The 25,000-nt window shown below is 39.3% G+C and overlaps 1 protein-coding gene across 3 annotated transcripts in view; it reads right to left on the bottom strand.

Annotated features, from left to right (window-relative positions):
* ttc3 (tetratricopeptide repeat domain 3) overlaps window positions 1-25,000 on the bottom strand; it is a 55,457-nt gene that overhangs the window by 29,586 nt on the left and 871 nt on the right. For 2 of the 3 annotated variants that reach the window (XM_080041357.1, XM_080041358.1), the window contains exons 2-20: window positions 21,570-21,654; window positions 20,773-20,824; window positions 15,350-15,509; window positions 14,362-14,437; window positions 13,393-13,446; window positions 11,913-12,045; window positions 11,155-11,240; window positions 9,952-10,046; window positions 6,694-6,756; window positions 5,901-5,955; window positions 4,950-5,112; window positions 4,534-4,564; window positions 3,935-4,019; window positions 2,806-2,841; window positions 2,150-2,180; window positions 1,921-1,981; window positions 1,569-1,662; window positions 672-878; window positions 47-127 (exon numbers count right to left, since the gene is read on the bottom strand). In XM_080041357.1, the coding sequence (XP_079897483.1) occupies window positions 47-127; window positions 672-878; window positions 1,569-1,662; window positions 1,921-1,981; window positions 2,150-2,180; window positions 2,806-2,841; window positions 3,935-4,019; window positions 4,534-4,564; window positions 4,950-5,112; window positions 5,901-5,955; window positions 6,694-6,756; window positions 9,952-10,046; window positions 11,155-11,240; window positions 11,913-12,045; window positions 13,393-13,446; window positions 14,362-14,437; window positions 15,350-15,509; window positions 20,773-20,824; window positions 21,570-21,641 (1,635 nt within the window). In that variant the 5' untranslated portion in view covers window positions 21,642-21,654. The remainder of the gene's footprint in view (window positions 1-46; window positions 128-671; window positions 879-1,568; window positions 1,663-1,920; window positions 1,982-2,149; window positions 2,181-2,805; window positions 2,842-3,934; window positions 4,020-4,533; window positions 4,565-4,949; window positions 5,113-5,900; window positions 5,956-6,693; window positions 6,757-9,951; window positions 10,047-11,154; window positions 11,241-11,912; window positions 12,046-13,392; window positions 13,447-14,361; window positions 14,438-15,349; window positions 15,510-20,772; window positions 20,825-21,569; window positions 21,655-25,000) is intronic. The other variant, XM_080041359.1, reaches the window with a different exon arrangement.

Below are 25,000 nucleotides of genomic sequence, written 5' to 3'. Positions count from 1 at the left end.
CAGTCACACACACACACACACACACACACACACACTCTCTCTTTACCTCTGGCTGTCCGATGTCAGTCAGCGCCGTGGCTCGTCCGTACAGAAGCAACAGAACGTCCAGTTTGGAAAGACCAAGTTCCTGAGGAAACATAACAGGGAAAAACAATCCTAAAAACATTCTTATGTCTAGTGGTAATGAACTTAAACAATGATCACAAAATGGTTTGTGAAGAGAAGAGTAACCTGATTTAATTTTTTTCAACACTTTTATGACAGTATTTTTTTTAAATTGCATTTCGCTATAACCCCTTACTATTATTTCATTTTTCTCAATGTTAATTGAACCCTCTCATGCATGAATTATGACAAAATATCTAGATGATTACATTTTTATGACTCAAAGTTATGCTAACATTTAAAAATATATATATATATATAATAAGGTGTTTATTGTCTTTTTTTTTTCTTTCTTTTACAACACACACACAAACAAACACTTGCACCATCTTAAGAACGAGTAACTTCATTTTAAATTTATTTCCAAGTGCTCCAAAAAAGAACAAAGTTGAAAAATAAATAAAGTTTTTTGGGGGGAATTTGTTGGGGGAATGTCTTTGATATTTAATTGGTAGAGAGAGGTAACTCAGAAAAACCATGGTAACCCTGTAAAGTGTGATATTTACCTTGTGTGTGTTGGTGTTGAGTATGGAGTGCGCCTGGTTGAAAGCCTGTTCTGCGTTGCGGCTTCGCTGGTCTGTTAAAGCAGAGTGAGCGTCCTGCACCACAGACCTCAGCTCCATCAGCACTCCGGCTTTACCTGGTTTACCCGCTGTACTCTCCTCTGGCTTCTCCGTCGGGACAGTCTTCTGGTTCTGTGCGATTTTCTGGTTCTGATGGAATAAAAACATCACAGTAAGTTAAAAAAGGTGCTACGAGGAACGTTCAGTGTGTGTTAATTCTAGCGCCCATATTTGGACAAAAGCAGGTAGTGTTTTTACTATGCCAGCTGTTGTTCCTGGGTGAGCGTTTACCCATGACAAAGGCATTAAGAATATATCTTTCTTCGTTTTTAAACTATCGCCTAAATACCATTTCTAATGTCTAATCTTGATGTATGTTATGCCCCTGTAAAGCACTTTGAGTGGCCTTGTGTCTGAGTTGTGCTAGAGAAATAAACTTGCCTTGCCTTGACTATATAACTAGAACTTTCAGGGCCAGTTCTCAGACATGGATTAAGCCAAGTCCTGGACTAAATTGAATTTTGAACGGAGATTGTCCATTGAAGGTACAATTTAGTCCAGAACTAGGCTTAATCCATGTCTGTGAAACCGGCCCTCAGTGTGAAAAGGCGCTAAACCAGTTTATTACAGAAGGGGACAGTGCAAATTAATAAAACACATGGTCATACATGGGTTAAAAATGCCAGAATTAGCCAGAAGTCAATTTTTTTCATCTGTAGTCCCCAAGGCATCAATGTTAAAAGAAAATACAATTAAACAGGATAAAATTATGTGTGTAAAAATGATTAGTGGTAAAATTGTTATTTGCAGTTGAAGCATGTGAAACATTAGCAACGTTACCTCCTCTTTCATTTCAGTCGGTGAGTTCCTGTTCTTGGTTTTCTTCTTCGTAGCAGAGCTCGCATCTCCTTTACCGTTCTTAGACGACAACTCGCTGAAAGCACATCAGAAAATACAGAGACAGTCACATTAATTTTTAGATTTTTTTTAAGATATTTTTTTGGCATTTTTATGCTTTTATTGATAGTGTAGAGACAGAGATGAAATGTGTCAGAGAGGGGAATGACATGCAGAGAACGACCCGGGCTGGATTCTAACCCGGGTCTGCTGTGAAGAGGACTGAGACTCTATGGAGGGGTGGAGAGGGGGGTCTCCTATATTCTTATATATTGATACCCGGGCTACTACTCACCTTTTAGATGGTTTACTGTCTTTAGAGCCCATATCTGCCTGAGACGTCTTTTCAGTTTTACCTGCAGAGAAAGAAGTTTTTAAATATCTTAAGGTCAGACAGACAGGAGGCAAAAAAACTTTGCAATTTTTATATATTTTTTATATATAATGTTTTATCATTTGTCAAGCACTGAGACACAAAATATTGCAATTTTTGACTTTTGGTGAGTAAAAAAAAAAAAACTCACCTGACTGCTTGTCCGTTTTAACCTGTGTCACCTGTCAACACACGATTCAATGATTAACACTTCACCAAACAAACTCAGTGTTCAAACAGGAGCTACTGTGGACCTTTAAAGGGTCAACATGAACCACTACAACATGAATGTGAATCGCTCAACTTGAATAACTGCATTGGAAAATAGAATAGCAACATTGCGTTAGCCTCATAGTATAATTGCCTAAATCATATTTACTCTAAGCTTGTATGTTCATGTAAACAGACTAGTATTCATTTGTTTGTACCTTGACATGTTTCGACTACTTCCTGCAGTCTTCTTCAACTCTACTTTAACTCTACATCTACTTTACCCTGCTCTATAACCCTTAAAATATGACTTAGCCAATTATGCTATTAGGCTAACGAAAAGTAGACGTAGAATAGAGTAGATGTAGAGTAGAGTAGATGTAGAGTAAAAGTAGAGTAAATATGATTTAGGCAATTATCAGGCATGCAAACTCATAAGCCATGAAAAAGGTGAGAAGTCCGAATTTCGGAAGATTTTTTTTGTGATTTGAACATTTAAGAGAAGCAATTTGGTGTATTCTGGTGAAGAGAATTAAGGACAAAAAAAACGTTGTCAGATGAATAGTAAAAATGAGCAAAACAAGTTAGTCAGCCAACCTTCTTGACGTTTCCAATAGAAAATGTGTAGGGAGCCTATTTACCAAGAAAAACAGATTAGGAAAACGGTTAAAAATGCTGGCAAAACCAGCTTTAAATAATACAGAAAATAACATGGAGCCTCAAATCAATCACATCAAATTCGCTTACAATAAACTAACTATTTATATTGTGGCAAACAGGATTTGAAAACTGGCAGGGGGGGGACACAAATTATCTATGTTAAAATTGTGCCTATATGCCTTTTACTTGTCAATTATTTTCGAAAATATAACTGTTCACACTTACAAAAAGGTAGAATTACAAATACAGATTATTATTATTTTTTTTAATCGATTTATCGTCTGGTTAGGTTGAAGTTTATTTTTTATTATTTTTTGTAAACAATTATAAAAAGTAAGAGGGGGTAGGACCAGAAAAGTTTTTTTTAACTTCTTCCTATCCCTTTTGAACATGAACTATGTTATTTGAGTTATGTATTTGTTGTTTAGGATCCCATTTTTTTTTTTTTTTTTTTTAATTATTTCCTTTTTTATTGCTCAATTGTTTTATTTATGTTTGTATTATTTTTTTTTTTTTAACCATGTTCAATAAAGACTAAAAAAAAAAAAAAAAAAAAAGTTTATTGTCCCCATGGGGATCTGTGGCCTGAGCTCAGAGCATGATTGCGTCATAAAAAACATCTTTTCACAGAGAGAACAACCAGGCACAAAACAAACAGACAAACCAACATTTGAACATCTTATATAGCATCCTAAAAACGTACTGACTGTTATATTGTCTTTTTGCTTGTTAGTTATTTTCTTTTTTACTATATGAACTTATATGTGCTTGTATTTTCATTTGTTACATGAATTTTTCTTTTTTTTTCTTTTCTTTTATCTTATCCATTTATTTTTGTATTTTATTGAATTTTTTTGTCTTTTTCTTTTACTTTATTTCTTACCTTACTTATTGTATTTTAATGTTAGGTGGGCATCCTTTATAAGTCGTCTGGGGTTTGTTTGGTCACACCCTTGCATTTATATAATGTCTCAGCCTCTATGGGGGAAGGGGAGAGCTCTAACCACAACACCACGAGTGTTAAAAATAAATAAATAAGAAAATGTAGCTCCAAATATTGACTGACCTTATGAGGTGAGCGATAATTTAATGCATCGCTGTTTGAAGGTTTTACAGACTGAGACCGGGGCTCTGCTGCTTTGTCTTTAGCGCTGTCGGGTTTATAGGGAAAAAATAACAACGATACATGTTAGATCATTTATCATCATTATTTAATATTGTGTAGTAAAAAGGTAGAGACACACGAGAGAGAGAGAGAGAGAGAGAGAGAGAGAGAGGTAGAGAGGTAGAGAGGTAGAGAGGTAGAGAGGTAGAGAGGTAGAGAGGTAGAGAGGTAGAGAGAGAGAGAGACAGAGAGAGACAGAGAGAGACAGAGACAGAGACAGAGACAGAGACAGAGACAGAGACAGAGACAGAGACAGAGAGAGAGAGAGAGAGAGAGAGAGAGACAGACAGAGACAGAGACAGAGACAGAGACAGAGACAGAGACAGAGACAGAGACAGAGACAGACACACAGAGAGAGAGAGAGAGAGAGAGAGAGAGAGAGAGAGAGGTAGAGAGGTAGAGAGGTAGAGAGAGAGAGAGGTAGAGAGAGAGAGAGAGAGAGAGAGACAGAGACAGAGACAGAGAGAGAGAGAGAGAGAGAGAGAGACTCACACACGTACCTTTTACTCTGAATTTTCTTAAGCCGTGTAGCTGAAATCAAAGCACAAGTTAGAGTCAGTCAAAGGAATACTTCACCCATATGGAACCGGCGTTCTATCGTTATAAAATCACTATTATAATATAATGAATGAGGTTTGTCTTCCCTCAGTCTTCCCTTGGCCCTGCTGTCCTGTTAATCCTAACCCTACATTTTCCCATAATGTGATGTCACACATGGTAAAATGTAGGGTTAGACAGTGAGACCATAAAACACTCTTTCTGCCTTTTCTCAGGCTAGGATGAACCGATTTCTAAAAAATTTGCACATTTATACTACATAGGATCTCAGAGTTCAATACACCTTCATATTTCCACCGGTGAAGTAGGTTCTTTAACGTGTGGGCGTGGCCTAAGAGATTTAGGGATAAAAAAATACCTTTGAGTGTTTCCATTTCCGAGATGAACTTCTGGTGTTGTTGTTCGAGGTCTTTGATCCCCTCTGCGTTGCCTTTACACAGACTACGAGCTAAACGATTCGCTTCCACAGCCATCTGCACCTCTCCCAGGGAAAACAAGGCCTCACAGTACCGGTAGTGACCCTAAAAACACAAAAAAAAATTTATTTATTTCTACAGGTAAATTCCATTGAGACTGAAGACTCTTTTACAAGGGAGACCTGTTTTCCTTTCCCACGTTACCATTCACACACACATTCATACACCGATAGCAGCAGGCTAACTATCGACATTCACACAAGGCAAGGTGGGTGAAGCGTCTTGCCCAAGGACACAACAACTATGACACAGGTGGCAGGGCGGGGATCGAACCTCCAACCCTTTGATCATCGGCCGACCCGCTCTACCAACTGAGACACAGTCACCCACTAACTCTATAGTGGTTGGTTCCATAGACAAATGTCAGCGATCGGAACAATATTACCTACATTTTGATATTAAAATTATACGTGTGGAGTTAGATTTGTGCGAGTGAGAGCGAGCTGAACATTTTAATTTTTTTATTTTATTCACAAATTCTACACTGTCAGTTGGTCCTTCAATCTAGCCTTGAAGATTCCGTCCCATCCGCTTTCATTATAAAATCTCAACACTTGAATTTTGCGTGCATTCTATAGCGCTTTTTCCCTGGTTTTTCCACACACACTCAAAAGCGCTTTACATTTTTAATTGTTTTGTACACATTCACCCATTCACACACACATTGAAAACAAGGCCTTGCAGTAGCGGTAGCGACCCTAACAAGCACACAATGCATTTAAAAAAGGCAAGGCAGAGGGGTAGCTATTTTGGTTAATAAAAGGGTACATTTGACACCTTTTTTAACCCAGTAGTTTAATGTCTAGATCACCAGAATAAAAATAAATAATTACCTTGGCCCAGAGCGGTTTTATAAGAATAGCTCTTTTTCCATCACCAACTGCTTTTCTGTATAAAAAAAAATGACATAACATTTTTTTAATTTGTGGTTAAAACATTTCTTAAAAAGGGACACTGTGTAACATTTTAAGTCATGTATTAGCTAAAATCAATATCCTCATTCATAAATATGTCCTCATTGTTGTAACATCACCTCTGACAATAATCTGAATTATCCTGCTGAGCGTTTTTTTTTTTTTTTTTTTTTAATTAATTTCCACAACACACACAATCAAAACAAACATAAAAATAAAATAAATAAAAATTATATTATTCTATTTTCGTATTTATTAGTTTTTCTTTAAAGGTGCAGTGTGTAATATGACATCAAGAAAGTTCTACAAAGTTCTAGAATGCAACGCTCCCTGGGTAACCCCAACCCTTTCGAATAATAACAGAAGCTACAGTGGCCTTCAAGGACAAGAACAATTCTAAATTTTAAACAATGCACCTGATGACATTCCAAAAACATGGATTCCTCTATAAGACTTACCCTCTCAATGTACAAAATGTAATATTAATATTTGTAATTCTCCGCTCAGGAGGATAATTCAGATTATTGGCAGAGGTGATTTTACACCAAGGAGGACATATTTATGAATGAGGATATTGATTTTAGCTAATACATTACTTAAAATGTTACACAGTGCCCCTTTAAACAATTTTGCACATGTGGTGCAGGACAAAACAAAGCTTTTCTAAATTAAACTGGGTTTAAATATTTGGAAATGAAGCGATGATACTTACAAATACTTCTTACTCCGGATAAAGCAAAGAGCTCGGTTTCCATAATAGATGTGGTTGTCAGGGCTGCAAGGGTCGAACACAATGAGACAGTTAAAATGGTGCTGCAGTGGCGTAGTGTATAGAGCGCGTATTAAACCGGCTCGGGCCTTCGTTACAGCGGTCGGGGGTTCGAATCCGACCCGTGGACCTTTACTGCAGGTCATCCTCTCCCTCTCTCTCTGTCTCTCTCCCCATATCAACTTTGTACTGCTTGAAAACGCCCATGAAAAAATAATCCAAAATAAAAAAATAAATAAAAAAAGGTGCTCCGAGGAACTTTCAGCTCTCAGGTTAAGCGTGAGATACTTTGTGTCACAGCAAAAAGTTGAATGGCAAAGAATGAGAGCAATGCATTGTCTCTTATAGTTGTCTCTCCAAATGCATTCTCATCCAATCAGAAGGGTTTGTCTTATCAGCAAGCAGCCAATGAGATGCTTAGTGTAAGAGAGAGTGAGTGTGTGTGTGGGGGTGTGAATGAGCGTGTGTGTGCGAGTGTGTGTGTGTGTGTGCGAGTGTGTGTGCGTGAGTGTGCGAGTGTGTGTGTGCGTGAGTGTGCGAGTGTGTGTGTGTGTGGGGGGGTGTGTGTGTGAATGAGCGTGTGTGTGTGAATGAGCGTGTGTGTGTGAATGAGCGTGTGAGTGTGTGTGTGTGTTTGTGTGTGTGTGTGTGTGTGTGTGTGTGTGTGTGTGTGAATGAGCGTGTGTGTGTGAATGAGCGTGTGTGTGTGTGTGTGTGTGTGTGTGTGTGTGTGTGTGAATGAGCATGTGTGTGTGTGTGTGAATGAGCGTGTGTGCGAGTGTGTGTGTGTGGGGGTGTGTGTGTGAATGAGCGTGTGTGTGTGAATGAGCGTGTGTGTGTGTGTGTGTGTGTGTGTGTGTGTGAGACTGTACTTTGAAGCTTGTGTCGTTGAGAGGTGATGGGGTATAAACAGCAGGGTGCCTGGAGTCTGCAATGTCTGGTTTGGGACTTTTATGGCGACTTCAAATAAACCCTGCATTCCAAATCACACTCTCCCTGCGTTCCGAATCGCATACTATCGACTATTTAGTATGGTAGAAGAAAGATTCAGGATGTCCCGATTCTTGTGGCCAGATTTAGTATGGTTAGAAGTACCCGGATGTCCTACTTCATGCGGCCAAGATTGTTAGTGTTGAAAACTGCATCCTATTTGGGAGATTCTGACTCATAATCCAGTGCGCACGTGAAGTGACGTCACATCGACGAAGCCTCCATATGAAAACAAACGGGGATGTGACGGATATAAAAGCAAGAGGCAAGATCAAGGAGCAATGTTATGATGAAATAAATAAGTAAAAGTATGTCCCAAGTGTAGCATACTGCATCCTAACTAGATTATTTTTATCATCAGATGTAGTATGTAGAATAGAACAAAGAAAGAGTAAGCGATTCAGAACGCAGGGTATGTGATTTGGAACGCAGGGCCCAATTGTCTGGTTGGATTGACCAATTTGAGGTGAAAAATGCTGAGACGGTCTGAAGATATAGGGGCACTTTACACATTGAAAACGTGACAGTTTTCCCGTTTTTGGTTTAAAAAAACCCCGTTCAGACACAATTTATCTGACATCTTCACTCGTACACATGTTTTCAGAGGAAACGGGACGAAATCGCTGTTGTAAGCATGCAAGCCAATGGTCAGTGGTGACACTTAGCCTAGTAGATAGCTTTTCCGGTACAATTTGATGCATAAAACCTTACTGTAACCGAAAATTAATGCCACTAACGTTCATAAATCGGTTGGTGTAAGCTTGGGGTTACAAGTATTGTAAATGACAAGCTTTCTGTCCTCTTATTTCACCGCATTGAACTCGTGAAAAGAGAAGACATGCTGATAGTGAAGGGGCTTCGTGAGCGGATACTTTCCTGTTAGGCGTACTTCAAAATAAAAGTCAACTCACATTTGTCCAGTGAAATGCTATTAATGTTTAGCCAGTGAAATGCTTTTACTGTGAAGCCGTAGCCTTAACGCTCCTTTTGTTGAACAGTAACTTAACCGCTGCGCGCTGAACTATGGATAGTGTTTTTTAATGTAGAGAGAGCCGTGTCCCTGGCATATAGAAGCTGCACACGTTAATTTTGCCAGAAAAACCGGCAGAGCACAAATCTTTCCCCAGACAAAGTGGCGGGTGCATGGTATCAATAACTTACTAATAGACTATAGACTAAATTGGCGAGAGTTATAGGCCTATTTAAGCCCTGCACGACACTCTCCGCTGATCACAGTGATGGTGCCGCGGAGACACCTTGCATGTTATGTTGTCTTCTAACTTTATAACTCGCGTGTGGGTATTTTGACAGCAAATGTTATAGACTACGCATACGTGAAGTGGAGCCGTGACGTCAGCGTTACCAGGGGAAATGGTTTCGGTGTTTACAACAAACCAAAACCGTTGTGTTTTCCAAAAAATCCTCCCTGGGAGTAGATCTCAAAAACCTGCGGTTTCATGCCTGCGTTTGCCGTTTTCATGTACATGATATAATGCAACCGCGGGAATATTTCCGCGTTTGCACCGTTTCGTGTTGTCGTGTAAAGTGCCCCTGAGGATATAGTGATTTAGCACAGGAGGGCGAGTCTGGTATGAAACAATAGACAGCACTAGACAAGGTGTTACCTATCTGAGAGGTGTGGATGGAATAAGCAATTGGTTGTGTGTGGGGGAAGGGGGGAAAGTGTGTGTATGAGTGTGTGAGTGAGAGTGAGTGTGTGAGTGTGTGTGTGTGTGTGTGTGTGTGTGTGTGTGTGTGTGTGTGTGTGTGTGTGTGTGTGTGTGTGTGTGTGTGTGTGTGTGTGTGTGTGTGAGAGAGAGAGTGAGTGAGTGAGTGAGTGTGTGTGTGTCTGTGTGTGTGTGAGTGTGTCTGTTTGAGTGAGTGAGTGTGTGTCTGTCTGTCTGTCTGTGTGTCTGTGTGTGTCTGTTTGAGTGAGTGAGTGTGTGTCTGTGTGTCTGAGTGAGTGAGTGTCTGAGTGAGTGAGTGAGTGTGTCTGAGTGAGTGAGTGAGTGAGTGAGTGAGTGAGTGAGTGAGTGAGTGAGTGAGTGAGTGAGTGAGTGAGTGAGTGAGTGAGTGAGTGAGTGAGTGAGTGAGTGAGTGAGTGAGTGAGTGAGTGAGTGAGTGAGTGAGTGAGTGAGTGAGTGAGTGAGTGAGTGAGTGAGTATAGAGAAGTTTCACGTGTAAGAAAATTATGTTTAAATTGCTACTTACAAAAATTTGATGGCGTCGGAATAATAACGAACAGCGTCGTCATACTTCTCTCTTGCAAAGTTAGCATTTCCTAGCTTCTTCATTTCTTCACTTTTCTGGAAAAAGGAAAAAACAAATATGTATTATTATTTTTTCCACACACACACGAGAGCGTAAGCGACTGTTCGGGAGCGACTGTGGCTCAGGTGGTAGAGCGGGTTGGCTGATGATCAAAGGGTTGGAGGTTCGATCCCCGCCCTGCCACCTGTGTGATAGTTGTTGTGTCCTTGGGCAAGACACTTCACCCACCTTGCCTCGTGTGAATGTCGATAGTTAGCCTGCTATCGGTGTATGCATGTGTGTGTGAATGGTAACGTGGGAAAGGAAAAACAGGTCTCCCTTGTAAAAGAGTCTTCGGTCTCAATGGGATTTACCTGTAGAAATAAAGGTTAAAAAAAAAAAAATAATAAAAAAAATAAGGAGGGCTAGGGCTGCAACTTTTTTATTTTCTTAACATTTTGTGTTTGTTGCTTTTGTTTGTGTTTTTTTTTTACTTGGGGTTTATTTTGTGTATGCATCATTTTTGTTATCGCACTTTGGTCTTTTGGAAAAACAGCATTTCGCGTCCATAGACTACAGTGGTTTCTGTGCTACACACATTGAAGGTGCTCCGAGGAACTTTTAAATATTTCTGTATCAGTCTCATTTCTCCTCTGATGATCTTAAAATTACATGTAACAGCAAAACGAGACCATCAGTGCAAAGAATGCTATTTTTTTATAGTTTCTTTATGCCTTTGTCATGGGTATACACTCACCCAGGAACAACAGCTGGCGTAGTAAAAACACTACCGCTTTTGTCACAAGGGGGGCGCTAGAATTAACAAAACTGAAAAGAGCACCTTTAATACAAAGTTAAAGGCCTATTTCACCGGTGGGAATATGAAGGTGTATTGAATTCTGAGATCCTATGTAGTATAAATGTGTTTTATGGTCTCACTGTCTAACCCTACATTTCTCTTACTGTGATGTCACAGTAAGAGAAATGTAGGGTTAGACAGTGAGACCATAAAACACTCTTTCTGCCTTTTCTCAGGCTAGGATGAACCAATTTCAATTTTTTTTGCACATTTATACTACGTAGGATCTCAGAATTCAACACACCTTCATATTCCCACCGGTGAAGTAGGCCTTTAAAGATACGTGTGTGTGTAGTCGGTGTTACCTTCAGAAGACTGGCGGGTGGTTGAGCCATCAGCGCCTTCATGGTCTTTTCCAAGTCCGAACCCATGTCCTGGATATACTTAGCAACTGTTGGGAAGCAAAACGAGAGAGAGAGTGTGTGTGTGAGTTTGTAAACCATCAACATAGCAGTGTTGGTGTCTGTCTGTCTGTCTGTCTGTCTGTCTGTCTGTCTGTCTGTCTGTCTGTCTGTCTGTCTGTCTGTCTGTCTGTCTGTCAGTCAGAGAGAGTGTGTGTTTGTTAACTATCTCAACATACTTGTTCTACAGGCCTCAGTGTTTGCAAATGGTGTCAAAGCTCTGCACATTTCTGTTCTGTAAAATAGCTGAAATTTAGGTACAGTGTGTGTAATATCGTCAAACACACACACACGTTAAATTTGTCCGTTCTGTGCTACTGTAGAAACATGGAGTGAGTGAGTGAGTGTCTGTGTATTTGAGTCTGTCTGTCTGTCTGTCTGTCTGTCTGTATGTCTGTCTGCGAGCCTGCCTGCCTGTCTAACTATCTATCTATATGCGTGTCTGTCTGTCACTCAGTGAAGATGAGGTGCAGGGCGGTGAAGCAGCATCTGTCTGTCTGTCTGTCTGTCTGTCTGTCTGTCTATCTATCTATCTATCTATCTATCTGTCTGTCTGTCTGTCTGTCTATCTATCTATCTATCTGTCTGTCTATCTATCTATCTATCTATCTGTCTGTCTGTCTATCTATCTATCTATCTATCTATCTATCTGTCTGTCTTACACTCAGTGAAGATGAGGTGCAGGGCGGTGAAGCAGCAGTGTTGGTGTCCCAGCTCGTTGACTCTCCGTCTGATCGCTGGTTCTCCGGTTCGCTCCAACCAATGCAGAGCGTCTTCCAGCGCCGGCGGGGAACGCTAGAAGTAAAAGTAACAATAAAAAGTTAAAAACCTACTTCACCGGTGGAAATATGAAGGTGTATTGAACTCTGAGATCCTATGTAGTATAAACGTGCAAAAAAATTCGAAATCGGTTCATCCTAGCCTGAGAAAAGGCAGAAAGAGTGTTTTATGGTCTCACTGTCTAACCCTACATTTTACTATGTGTGACTAGCCTGGCATTCCCAGACCAGAATTAAATTTGCTGCGCCTGTTGGTCTGGACACTCTCCGTTGAAGCTTTTTCAAGAAGACCAGACTCACGTTTCAATTGGTTCTATCTAATATGGGCGCGCCAGAGCCCTTTATATGGTGCTCTGGGGAGGACGTAACCGGATGACGACAGTGACGTGCATGCGACGTCGAAGCCGTGATAGTAAACATCAAAGATGGCTGCGGATATGTTGTGTGAGTTTGACACTGCTTTGGCCTCGACCATTTACGATTTGGAAGATGGCACTCAAATATTTCATTAGCAAGTAAGTGGAATGTTCTGTTTTGCCGAAACGAACAGGGCTTAATACGTCACCTTGTGCATCGCTCTGATTGGTTGTAGTGCTATCCAACTGCGTGCAGTGGCATTTGAAATGCACGAGTAGGAGCCACCCCTTGAGTTGGAAATTACTATTGATCGTGGCCAGACCCTCTATCGTTCAAGATATTCAGGGTCTGGATTTCCAGGCTAATGTGTGACATCACGCATGGTAAAATGTAGGATTAGGATTAACAGGACAGCTGGGCCAAGGGAAGAAAAACCTCATTCATTATATTATAATAGTGATGTTATAATGATAGAACGCTGGTTCTGTATGGGTGAAGTATTCCTTTAAAGGAATACTTCACCTATTTGTTCACATACCCGTTTACAGAGCCTAGGATGTGTATCAACAATGCATTAAAAAAACTTAATCATTAGATTATTGGAACAAATACAGTTTTATGTACTTCAACTTGAATTTAAATAAATTTTTCATTAACCTTTATTTCTACAGGTAAATCCCATTGGGACCGGAGACTCTTTTTCAAGGGAGACCTGTTCCCATTCCCACGTTACCATTCACACACACACATTCATACACCGATAGCAGCAGCAGCTACCACGCAGGGTGCAAGCTAACTATCGGGAGACATTTAGGGTTCAGTGTCTCTTTGCTCAGGGACACTTGGACATGTGGCGGGGAGACGGGGATCCAACCACCGACCCTGTAACCCAGTGGACGACCGCCCTACACACTTCACCACAGCTGCGCACGCACGCACACACACACACACGCACAGCCCCCCACACACACACACAAGTATAAAGTCACTTTTTCTGCAGACTTACATTACTAAACATGTTGCTTATCCACATCACGTGCTTCGTTGCGTCTTTCTTCAACTGAAAGGGACAAAGAACAAACAGTCAGTTTAATGTCTCATTTCAAAATACTGATGTTGGTTTATAAAGCCCTAAATGGTTTAGGGCCAAAATACATTACTGATCTGCTGATACATTATGAGCCGTACATAGCTCCTTAGGTCGTCTGGGACAGGTCTACTTACAGTCCCCAGAGTTAGGACTAAACAAGGAGAAGCAGCTTTTAGTTTTTATGCACCAAATCTCTGGAACAAACTCCCAGAGAACTTGAGGTCTGCTGCAACTCTCAGCTCTTTTAAATCGAGTCTGAAGACTTTTCTGTGTCCATTTTAACCTGTAATTTTTATCTTATTTAAATGTTATTCATTAGCTTTTAAATGTTTTATTCATTCGCTTTTCTAATGTGTATTGTGTATTTTTATCTTGCCCTTGTAAAGCACTTTGAATGGCCTTGTGTCTGAATTGTGCTCTAGAAATAAACTTGCCTTGCGTAGTAGTGTGTGTCATTTTGGCAACTTCCCTCTTGTTGTGCATTTTGGCAGCTGCGTCAGCGTTGCCAGGTCATTATACGATATATATTTGGCGTAATTTTCACTGGGGACAGAAGGGATTTGTCTCCCCCAATTTTCAAAATCCCGTTTTGTGCAAATGTTGGCAAGTTATGTATTGGCTTGGGTGTAGTGGATAGAGCGTGTACCATATCGTCTCCGGCCTTCGTTGCAGTGGTCGCGGGTTCAAATCCGACCTGTGGACCTTTGTCTCCCCATTTCAACTCTGTACTGTCTAATAAAGCTTGAAAATGCCAAAAAATTATCTTTTAAAAAAGGGTAAGTAATGGGTGAGTGCTACTGCGGCAACCCTATCGACGCAGGTAAAATGGGTTCTAATCTCATATATATATTTTTTTTTTATTAAACCACTACACAGTTAACTTACAGTTCCCATCTCCAGAGCTTTGAGAATGGCCTCCAATATGTCGATCTTATGAATCTGCTTCAGACTGAGATCTGGACTGGAAGAAGAAAGAAAAACTGTTAGAATATTATAAAAATTAATAAATACAAATAAAAATTGTGAAAGAAAATGTTCACCAGTTACAAACACTGAAGATTTAATATGAAAGGATGGACTGTTGAAAAAAAAAAAAAAAGAAAATTGCCAATGTATTTTTGTATGATTGGGTGTTATGTTCAAATTAAAAAATTGTCAATAAAATGTTTAAAATAAAATAATAATAAAAGTAATAAAATACAATTTAAAATAAATAAATATAATAAAATAAGTTAAAAAAAAAGTTAAAAATATAAAATTAGTTAAAAAGAAATGTAAAAAAATGATAAATAGCCTACAAACAAATTGTGAATGAAAATATTCAGATACAAAATAAAACGTATATGTATTTATACGTTGAGTCGATGAGACCAATCAAAAACTATTAAAAAAAAGACAAAGGATAAATTAAATTTAAAAAATAAATAAATAAGTAAAAATAAAAAATTTAAATTAAATAAATATGTAAAAGTAATAAATGAAATAAAAAACAAGAAAAAGTTAAAAAATTAAATTAAATAAAAAAAACAAATAAAATGGGTAAAAGTTGAAAAAAAGTTAAGTTACAAAAATTAAAAACAAAATAATAATTATACATTTTAAAAATTAATAAAAAAATATGTATTCAGCTACCAAATAACACACTTATATGTATTTTTACTTTGAGTCGATGAGACCGACCAAAAAAATTCAAATAAATGAAGTGAAAAATTTTATTTAAAAATAAATAAGTAAAAGTAAAAAATTAAATTAAAAAACAAGAAAAAGTAAAAAAATAAAAATAAAAAAATTGTAAAAGTTAAAAAAAAAAGTTAACTTACAAAAATAATAATTATAAGTTTTAAAAATGAATAAAAAAAATATGTATTTTTACTTTGAGTCGATGAGGCCGATCTGAAAGGCCCATGCCACTGTGGAGGTGGAGACTTCCCGCTGCAGCAGGATGGGAAGCCAGAAGGCACAAACCTTCATCATCTGAGCCGCCTCCTTACGAGTGTCTATGGGGATGCAGCTCCAACGATCGAATATCTCCTCTGAAACAACACAGAGTATGAATAACATTAGAGTGAGTGAGTGAGTGAGTGAGTGAGTGAGTGAGTGAGTGAGTGAGTGAGTGAGTGAGTGAGTGAGTGAGTGAGAGTGAGTGTGTGTGTGTGTGTTTATTATTTTCTGAAAACAAAATCTAAAAGTGTTAAGTGGAAAAACTTGGACCGATGAAATTGTGTTGAATTTGTTTTAAAAGAACCAACATTTTGTAATGTTTAACTAAAAATAAAAATAAACTGTTATGTGTTCAAAGTTTGCTGAGTCACTTGGGAGTACTATTTCAGTAGGGCACACACACACACACACACACACACACACACACACAGTTGCCTAAGATCAATTATCAAATCCTCACTCCCGCCAAAAACAACAACCAAAAATCAATCGGCTATCTACGTGAATAAAGCCTATCTGTATCGTACCGTAACTTCTTATACAAAATTTCCTTCATATGAAAGCATTTAAACAGGTGCAGTCAGTGATTCTGGAGAACGCTTGTTGACAAAATGCCTGTTTGTGAAAATCAGTGAATATCTCATCATGATCCGCTACCCGTCTGTACTGTGTGTGTGCTGATAAACAAAAATCCAGCGTTAATACACAGCCTAGGCTCTAAACATGTAAGAGGGGCGCACGCCGTAGCTAGCAATATGTCCGTTCACAGAGCCTAGGCTATGGTTGCGTTCCGAATCGCATACTCTTTCTTTTTTCTATTCTACATACTACATTCGACGATAAAAAGAATCTAGTTAGGATGCAGTAGGCATACTATTGGGACATACTTTACTCTCTTATTTCATCATAACATTGTGCCTTGATCTTGCCTCTTGCTTTTATATCCGTCGCATCCCCGTTTGTTTTCATATGGAGGCTTCGTTGATGTTACGTCACTTCACGTGCGCACTGGATTGTGGGTCAGAATCGCCCAAATAGGATGCACTTTTCAACACTAACAATCTTGGCCGCATGAAGTAGGACATCCGGGTACTTCTAACCATCCTAAATCTGGCCATAAGAATCGGGACATCCTAAATCTTTTTTCTACATACTATATAGTAGAAAGTATGCGATTCGGAACGCAACCTATGTATTAACACTGGAGGTTTTTTTCAGCGCGCACAAAGTACGGACAATTTTCTGATCATTAGGAGATATTCACTGATTTTGACAAAGTGATTTTGACAACAAGCGTTCTCCAGAATCGCTGACTCTTCCTTTAACTGGCGAAACTCGGCTTGGCTTTTATTTTGAAGGAGACAGTAACTGGAACACAGAGTCAGTCGGTAGCAGCTTGTTTTTCATGCGAGAGTTAAACTAAATTTTTACGGCACTATTTTAATTTCCTAATGAACTAGTTTATAACTTCTTTAACTTTCCTTTAATTTGTTTTCTGTACATAATATTTTAATTGTGTAATTAAATTTATATATATTTTTTAAACGGGGGCATTTGTGGTGTAGTGGTTAGAGCGCACACCCCTATTAGGCTCGGTCCTAGTAGCAGCAGACCCGGGTTCGAATCCGGCCTGGGTCGGTTTCACCCCAAAAAACTGTCAAATAAATTAAAAAAATTCCCAAAAATATTATTTTTTTAATTAAAAATTTAAAAAAAGTTCTTACTGCATTGCAACATTATTAAGTCCCATCCATAGACTGTTGGTTGTATAAAAATGTCAACGCTCATAAACTATAGGTGGTTATGCTACGCTAACTTAACGATGCTAACCTTAGCATCATTAACCCGCTTACACAGTAACATTCGCTAGCACGTTTAGGCACCACTATCGTAGCTTTACTCAAACTGTTTGTAAAAGCAGTTATTGTTCAATTGATCGGTTTGTGGTTAGATCCAGATGTGAAGCACAAACTGTATGCAGATGAGGCAGGACCAGCAGCGAGCAGCTTTTTTACCTGAGGGCCACAGGTGAATTTGAATTTTTTGGGGAGTAAATTCATAGTAAAAGGATAGTCCAACGCTTTTTAATATTTTGCTTTTTCCCCCCGCACTCTACGGCACAAGAAAGGGCGTCAGAAACAGTGCCTGTAACTGTGTGTGCAGTTTTCTGATTTCGAAATGGGCAAAGGTCGCGATACAGGTTAGCTTAGCTCAGACACTGGTAGTCAAGGGGAGCAGGTCAAAAGATAAATGCCGTAGTGGATAGAGCGCGTACCATATTGGCTCCAGGCCTTCGTTGCAGTGGTCGCGGGTTCAAATCCGACTTGTGGACCTTTACTGCAGGTCATCCCCCCTCTCTCTCTCTCTCTCTGTCTCCCCATTTCAACTCTGTACTGTCTAATAAAGCTTGAAAATGCCAAACAAATATCTTTAAAAAAAAAAAAGGAAATGGGTAAAGGTCGCTCATCGCTAGTTAGCTTAGCTCAAACACTGGTAGTCAAGGGGAGCATTAGCCTGCCTCCACTGACAGTCATAAGATAAACATTTACAACATCACTAAACTAAAAGCTCCTGTGTGCTTGTTGGGACTTCTTTATTTACCACGTTATGTTGCACTGTTTCGTTTATACTTACCCTGCACTCCAATCCCCATACTTCCCTACTATTTAGTATGCCAGATAAAGATTTAGGGTGTCCTAATACATGCACGCCAATTGTAGTATGCTGAAAATACATAAATGTCCCACTAACTCCAATAGCATTTTGGAGTATTTGTCTTTATTCTTGACATTTCTCAACATGAAGAAAATAAATCTTCCTTATCTGATTTTTCTCTCTCCTGTCTGTGGCCCTTAAACTCTTCTGTACTTTAGTATGTAGTGTAGTAAAAAGAAAGAGTATGTGATTTGGAACGCAGGGTTAATGCTATTTTAGCATCAAATACATACTGGAAGGAAACCAGCGAGTTTCTGGCACTTCCTGGTTTCTTTGCGGTATGTATTTTATTTTGAAAAATTGCACAAGCCTTGAAATAAATAGAATGGTAAATGGACTTGACTTATATAGCGCTTTCTAGCCGATTTTCTCAGCCCCAAAGCGCTTTACATATCTTACCACATTCACCCATTCACACACACACTCATACACCGATGGTAGAAGCTGCCATGCAAGGCGCTCTCTGAACCATCGGGAGCAATTTGGGGTTCAGTGTCTTGCTCAGGGACACTTCGACATGTGGCGGGGAGACGGGGGATCGAACCTCCGACCCTGCACTCCAGAGGCGACCTCCCTACCCACTTCGCCACTGTTTTGGGAGTTGAAGGTACAACTCCCAAAACATTTACAAAAACTAGCGGTTATTACCAACGATAGGTATATTTTTTAGAAATGCCCGGATGAGTACTAACTTCCGGAGAAGATTTTGTGTATGGATCGATTGGTTACTTCTCCTACTCAACCGCCCCACAATGCATTGCGTCTTTTCAAACGACAGAAGTTTTTTTTATTTATTCTTTATTGCTTCTGTATACTTCAGTGTAAACGGTCCGACGAACCTCGCATACACAATGGATGGTTAAGTAGACAGTATGTAGTATATACATGTTGAGTATGTAGGTGGGAGGACGTTAGTAGGGCTTTTACAACGCAACCCATGTCTTCTGTGTGAGAGTTCTACACTTTTCTTGCTAGGGCTTTAAGTATGAGTAGAACATTAGTAGGGCCTTTAGTATGAGTAGGACGTTAGTATGAGAAGGACATTAGTAGGGCTTTAATATGAGTAGGACGTTAGTAGGGCTTTTAGCATGAGTAGGATGTTAGTAGGGCTTTTAGTATGAGTAGGACGTCAGTAGGGCTTTTAGTATGAGTAGGACGTTAGTAGAGCTTTTAGAATGAGTAGGACGTTGCTAGGGCTTTAAGTATGAATAGGACGTTAGTATGAGTAGGACGTTAGTATGAGAAGGACATTAGTAGGGCTTTAATATGAGTAGGACGTTAGTAGGGCTTTTAGTATGAGTAGGACGTTAGTAGGGCTTTTAGTGTGAGTAGGACGTTAGGGCTTTTAGTATGAGTAGGACGTTAGTAGGGCTTTTAGTATGAGTAGGACGTCAGTAGGGCTTTTAGTATGAGTAGGACGTCAGTATGAGAAGGACATTAGTAGGGCTTTAAGTATGAATAGGACGTTAGTAGGGCTTATAGTATGAATAGGACGTTAGTATGGCTTTAGTAGGAGTAGAACGTTAGTATGGCTTTTAGTAGGAGTAGGACGTCAGTGGGGATTTTAGTATGGAGTAGGACGTCAGTAGGGCTTTGCGAACACAGCCCTACACTTTTCTTTCATGCGTGCTGGAGCTCGTTCAGCCAAATAGCTCTGCAGTGAGCAGCTTCTCACCTGAGCCAAAAGTGACTAAACTGTTCCAGGGATTTCCCATGACATTTGACCCACTTTCCAAAACCTTATTTGGGCGTGTTGCGCCATCACACCGCTCAAATAATGGAGCTCGTACTTACTGTGTTTGTCTTAAAATGCCTATGTCTATGCCTGCGTTCCAAATCACATACTTCTTCTTTTTTACTACACTACATACTAAAGTACAGAAGAGTTTTAGGGCCACCGACAGGAGAGAAGAAAAAAATCAGATAAGGAAGATTTTTTTTCTCGTTATGTCGAGAAATGTCAAGAATAAAGACTAATACTCCAAAATGCTATTGGAGTTAGTGGGGCATTTATGTATTTTCAGCATACTACAATTGACGTGCATGTATTGGGACATCCTAAATCTTTTTCTGACATACTAAATAGTAGGGAAGTATGGGGATTGGAACGCATGGAGTGTGTTATATTTGTCATTCCACCTTCATTTCCTTTAACAAATTTAAACATGTTATCTTAAATCTGCCGAACTCTACCTGTAACTGTTTTTATTTAGGCTATATTGTACTTTCACCCATTCTACATCACTGTCTAAATGTTTAAATTGTTTTCTTTTCGCCCCCCCCTCTAATTAAAAGTTGGCAGTCTGTGATTCTGGAGAACCTCAGTGAATTTCTCCTAACGATCTGCTACCTGTCCCTACTGTGTGTGTGCTGAAAAAAAAAATCGTGTGGCAATACAAGGCCTAGGCTCTGTAAACAAGTGTGTAAACAAAGGGGGCCCACTGTAGCCAGAAACATGCCCGTTTACAGAGCCTAGGCTGTGTATTAACGCTGGACTGTGTTTCAGCACACACACACACACACACACACACACACACACACAGGTAGCGCATGACTAGGAGATATTCAATGATTTTTCTGCAATAATGTGATTTTGGCAACAATTGCTGACTACACCTTTAAGATTTGAAAGCCTCTTACCTGGTGGAAGATGAGCGGCGTCATCATAAACTACTTGTGTGTTCAAACTTCTCTGTAGAGGGAAAGAACAAAAGAAAAGTGTATCAGCAACAAACAGAAAACAACAACTAAAGGGGCGCCCTTAGCTCAGTTGGTAGGGCGTCCCCCCCCCATGGGCCTCGGCCAGCAGCGGACCCGGGTTCGATTCCAGCCCGCGGTCGTTCTCTGCATGTCACTCCCCTCTCTGCCCCATTTCAACTCTGTCTCTACACTGTCAATAAAGCATAAAAATGCCAAAAAAAAATCTAAAAAAAACAAAAAACAACTATCAACATGAAAATAAATAATAACATCAAATAAAGGTAAATTGTAAAATGGCAAGGCAAGGCAAGTTTATTTCTAAAGCACAATTCAGACACAAAGCCATTCAAAGTGCTTTACAGGGGCAAGATTAAAATACATTGAGTATAGAATAGACATTAGAAAAGCGAATGAGAAATGATGGTAGATAGACTCCACTTATATGGCGCTTTTCCCTGTTTTTTCACAGACTCAAAGCGCTTTACATTGTTTTGTACACATTCAGTCACCCAATCACACACACACATTCATACACCGATAGCAGCAGCAGCTACCACGCAGGGTGCAAGCTAACTATCAGGAGGAAGATGGATAGATAACAGACAGACAGACAGACAGACAGACAGACAGACAGACAGACAGACAGACAGACAGACAGACAGACAGACAGACAGACAGACAGACAGACAGAGAGTAAATGCTCTTATTTTGAAATGTATAATTGGTGAATAACTTACGAGACAAGTGGGCCGGTCGCCGTGGTAATCCCATTCGTTGCCATAGTCCGAGTCAGAGTCGGAGTCCGACATGTTGTCTGCAAGTCTGAGAAGAAAAGAAAAAAATAAAAAATAAATAATTCACTCGTATCGATTGGATAAAACATGCTGATTTGAATTCACTTCACTTGTATATTTTTTACTATGTTTTTTTATATATATTTTTCATGTGTTTCCAAGGATTGTATAGGGTGGGGAGGTTGTGATTGTCTGTTTAAAAATTCAAAAAACTGCAATAAAAATTGTTATTCGGAGAGAAAAAAAATCTATCTAATCGTATGTATTGGACAAAACATGCTGCTGATTTGAATTCACTTCACTTATATCTTTTTTAATATTTTTTTATTATTATGTTTTTCCAAGGATTGTGGGGGGGATTGTGAGTGTTTGTTTAAAAATTCCAAAAATGTCAATAAAAATCGTTAATAGAAATAAAAAAAATCACTCGTATGTATTGGATAAAACAGTGTACCAATTTGAATTCACTTCAGTGCACACATGGACCGATAACCGGTCTCAAAGTATATTGAAAAAGTTAAGCTTTCAAAAAACAGCTATTGTTTTCGGTCAAACTGTTCTAAAGTACTAGAAAAAGTTTGTTTATTCAGTTATGAGAATAAACCTTAGAAAACGTTTCACTTCTCTGACACACACCAAAAGTTACATAGTGCACCTTTAGCTTACACACATCGGTCAAAAATACTAATGTCTGTAAAAGTGATTTAAAAAGGTACTTAATAATCATTTTATAGAATAAATTAAATCATAATTCTGACCAAAAAATTGTACATATTGTGTATTCTGTTTCCATTTTAACCTGTACTTTTTATTTTATTTAAATGTTTTACTTCTTTTCATTCGCTTTTAAATGTCTTCTAATGTGTTTTATGTATTCTAATCTTGCCCCTGTAAAGCACTTTGAGTGGCCTTGTGTTTGAATTGTGCTATATAAATAAACTTGCCTTGCCTTGCCTTTACATACTGTCTAATTTTATAAATATATTGAAAATGTCCCGTCAAACATGGAAAAGTTATATTATACATTATATTAAAAGTTATACATTGAAATGGACAGGGGGGGTTATTGCATTTAAGACGTAAAAAAATCCCTACTTTTCAACAGAAGCAACGGCCCTACCATATTATAACCCTATCTACAGTCCAGTACAAAGGTTGCTTTCCTGGTAAGTGTGAGTAATAGTTTCCTTGTGTCAACAGTACATTCTCCCCGTGGGTGTGAAGGCAGAAATGTGGACACACGGAAAAGTCAACAATAAAAAAAAACATTGTCGTCACCTTTCAATGAGTTTAGAAAAGGAACATGGCAAATTAAAGGTGTAGTCAGTCAGTGCGTTTACATGCAGACTCATAATCGGATAACTAAACGAATAAGACCTCAACAGGACTTTTAACCTGCATGTAAACACCTTTTATCCGATCTACTTCGGACACAAATCGGCACAATAACGGACAAGAGAAGTCGGATAAGAACACCTAGATATTTCGTTCATTGTCGGCTTTCTCTCTGCATGTATACAAGGATCGGACATCGCATATCGGACTTCTCGTTCTGTGCTTGTGTGCCTGCGCGTGATAGGCTACACCATGGGTTATTGACGGAAGAGAACCGGACGTGGCTCTAAAACCACTTGTTGAAAGCATGGTTGAAAGGGCTACAGCGCCACCTAGCATAGTGGAGACAGCCATGCATCGGACATTTATCCGATTTCTGAAAGGCCATGTATACTCAGACAAGTGACACGGTCCGTTCGAGTGTCTTGTTCGATATATGTGATAATCCAATCTAGTTGTGCCATGTAACCGCACTGAGTGATTCTGGAGAACGCTTGTTGTCAAAATCAGTGAATATCTCCTCATGATCCGCTACCCTGTCCATACTGTGTGCGCTGGAAAATAAAATCCATTGTTAATACACAGCATAGGCTCTGTTAACTGGCATGTTCCGAGCTACTGTGTGCCCCCCGTTTGTTTACATATACCCTTTGTTTACAGAGCTTAGGCTGTGTATTATATATTTTGGAACATGGCAAATTAAATATTACAATAGTATTTTGGGGCGACTGTGGCTCAGTTGGTAGAGCGGGTCGGCCGATGATCAAAGGGTTGGAGGTTCGATCCCCGCCCTGCCACCTGTGTCATGGTTGTTGTGTCCTTGGGCAAGACACTTAACCCACCTTGCCTTGTGTGAATGTCGATAGTTAGCCTGCTATCGGTGTACGAATGTGTGTGTGAATGGTAACGTGGGAAAGGAAAACAGGTCTCCCTTGCAAACGAGTCTTCTGTCTCAATGGGATTTACCTGTATAAATAAAGGTTTAAATTTTTTTTTTTTAAATTTAAAAAAAAAAAAAAAATGACCACTGATTAGTTTTCAGCACACACACAGTACAGACAGGTAGCGGATCATGAGGAGATATTCACTGATTTTGACCAAAAAGTGATTTTAACAACAAGCGTTCTCCAGAATCACTGACTCCACCTTTAAACAGGGAGAAAATAGCCTTGGCTTCGGATGAAAAAGATTTCCCAGACACTATTGTTCTGTTGAAGCTCATAACAATGGCCGCTCCTATTTCAATAACCGGTTTATCCACTACACGCCCTGCACTACATACGATTCCCACACAAAAGAGTACAGGTTATTACATGTGTGGGTGGGGCTGTGTGTGTGAAGGTGTGTGTGTGTGTGTGCGTGCGTGTGTGTGTGCGCGAGTGTGTGTGTGTGTGAGTGTGTGTGTGCGTGTGTGTATGTGTGTGAAGGTGTGTATGTGTGTGTGTGTTTGTCTCTCCGTGTGTGTGTGTGTGTGTGTGTTTGTGCGTGAAGGTGTGTGCGTGTGTCTACGTGTGTGTGTGTCTACGTGTCTCTCCATGTGTCCGTCTGTGTGTGTGTGTTTGTGCGTGAAGGTGTGTGTGTCTGTGCAGGTGTGTGCGCGAGTGTGTGTGCGAGTGTGGGTGTGGTGGATTAACCATAGTTCCATTGAATCACATCAATGACATTACTCATGGGTTGAAAGGCATAACACAAAAGAGACATACAGTACGCTGACAGAATATGCCTAAAGTGTCACTATATACAGTTTCAGAGGAGGGGGATTTGTTTACATTCACAGAGCCTGCAGTTAGTTTACTAAACATATTTTCTCTACATGTAATCCTTAGTATTGAATAATTCTATCATCATAAATCAAAACTGAATTATTTTTAGGAACCTGGAACCAAACGTAAGACTAAGTGTATTTGTTTTTAAAGAACACAAATACACAACTGAAAAAAGTGAACACACAAACAAAAGACGAAATAAACAGCTAACATGGCGTACTCTACTTTACAGGTTTCTAAGGACATTGTTTAAACTAAAAGGTAAATGTTAAG

The sequence above is a fragment of the Ammodytes marinus genome, assembly GCF_949987685.1.
Source record: "Ammodytes marinus genome assembly, chromosome: 14".
Lineage (NCBI taxonomy): Eukaryota > Metazoa > Chordata > Actinopteri > Uranoscopiformes > Ammodytidae > Ammodytes > Ammodytes marinus.
This window is presented reverse-complemented; position numbering and strand designations above follow the sequence as displayed.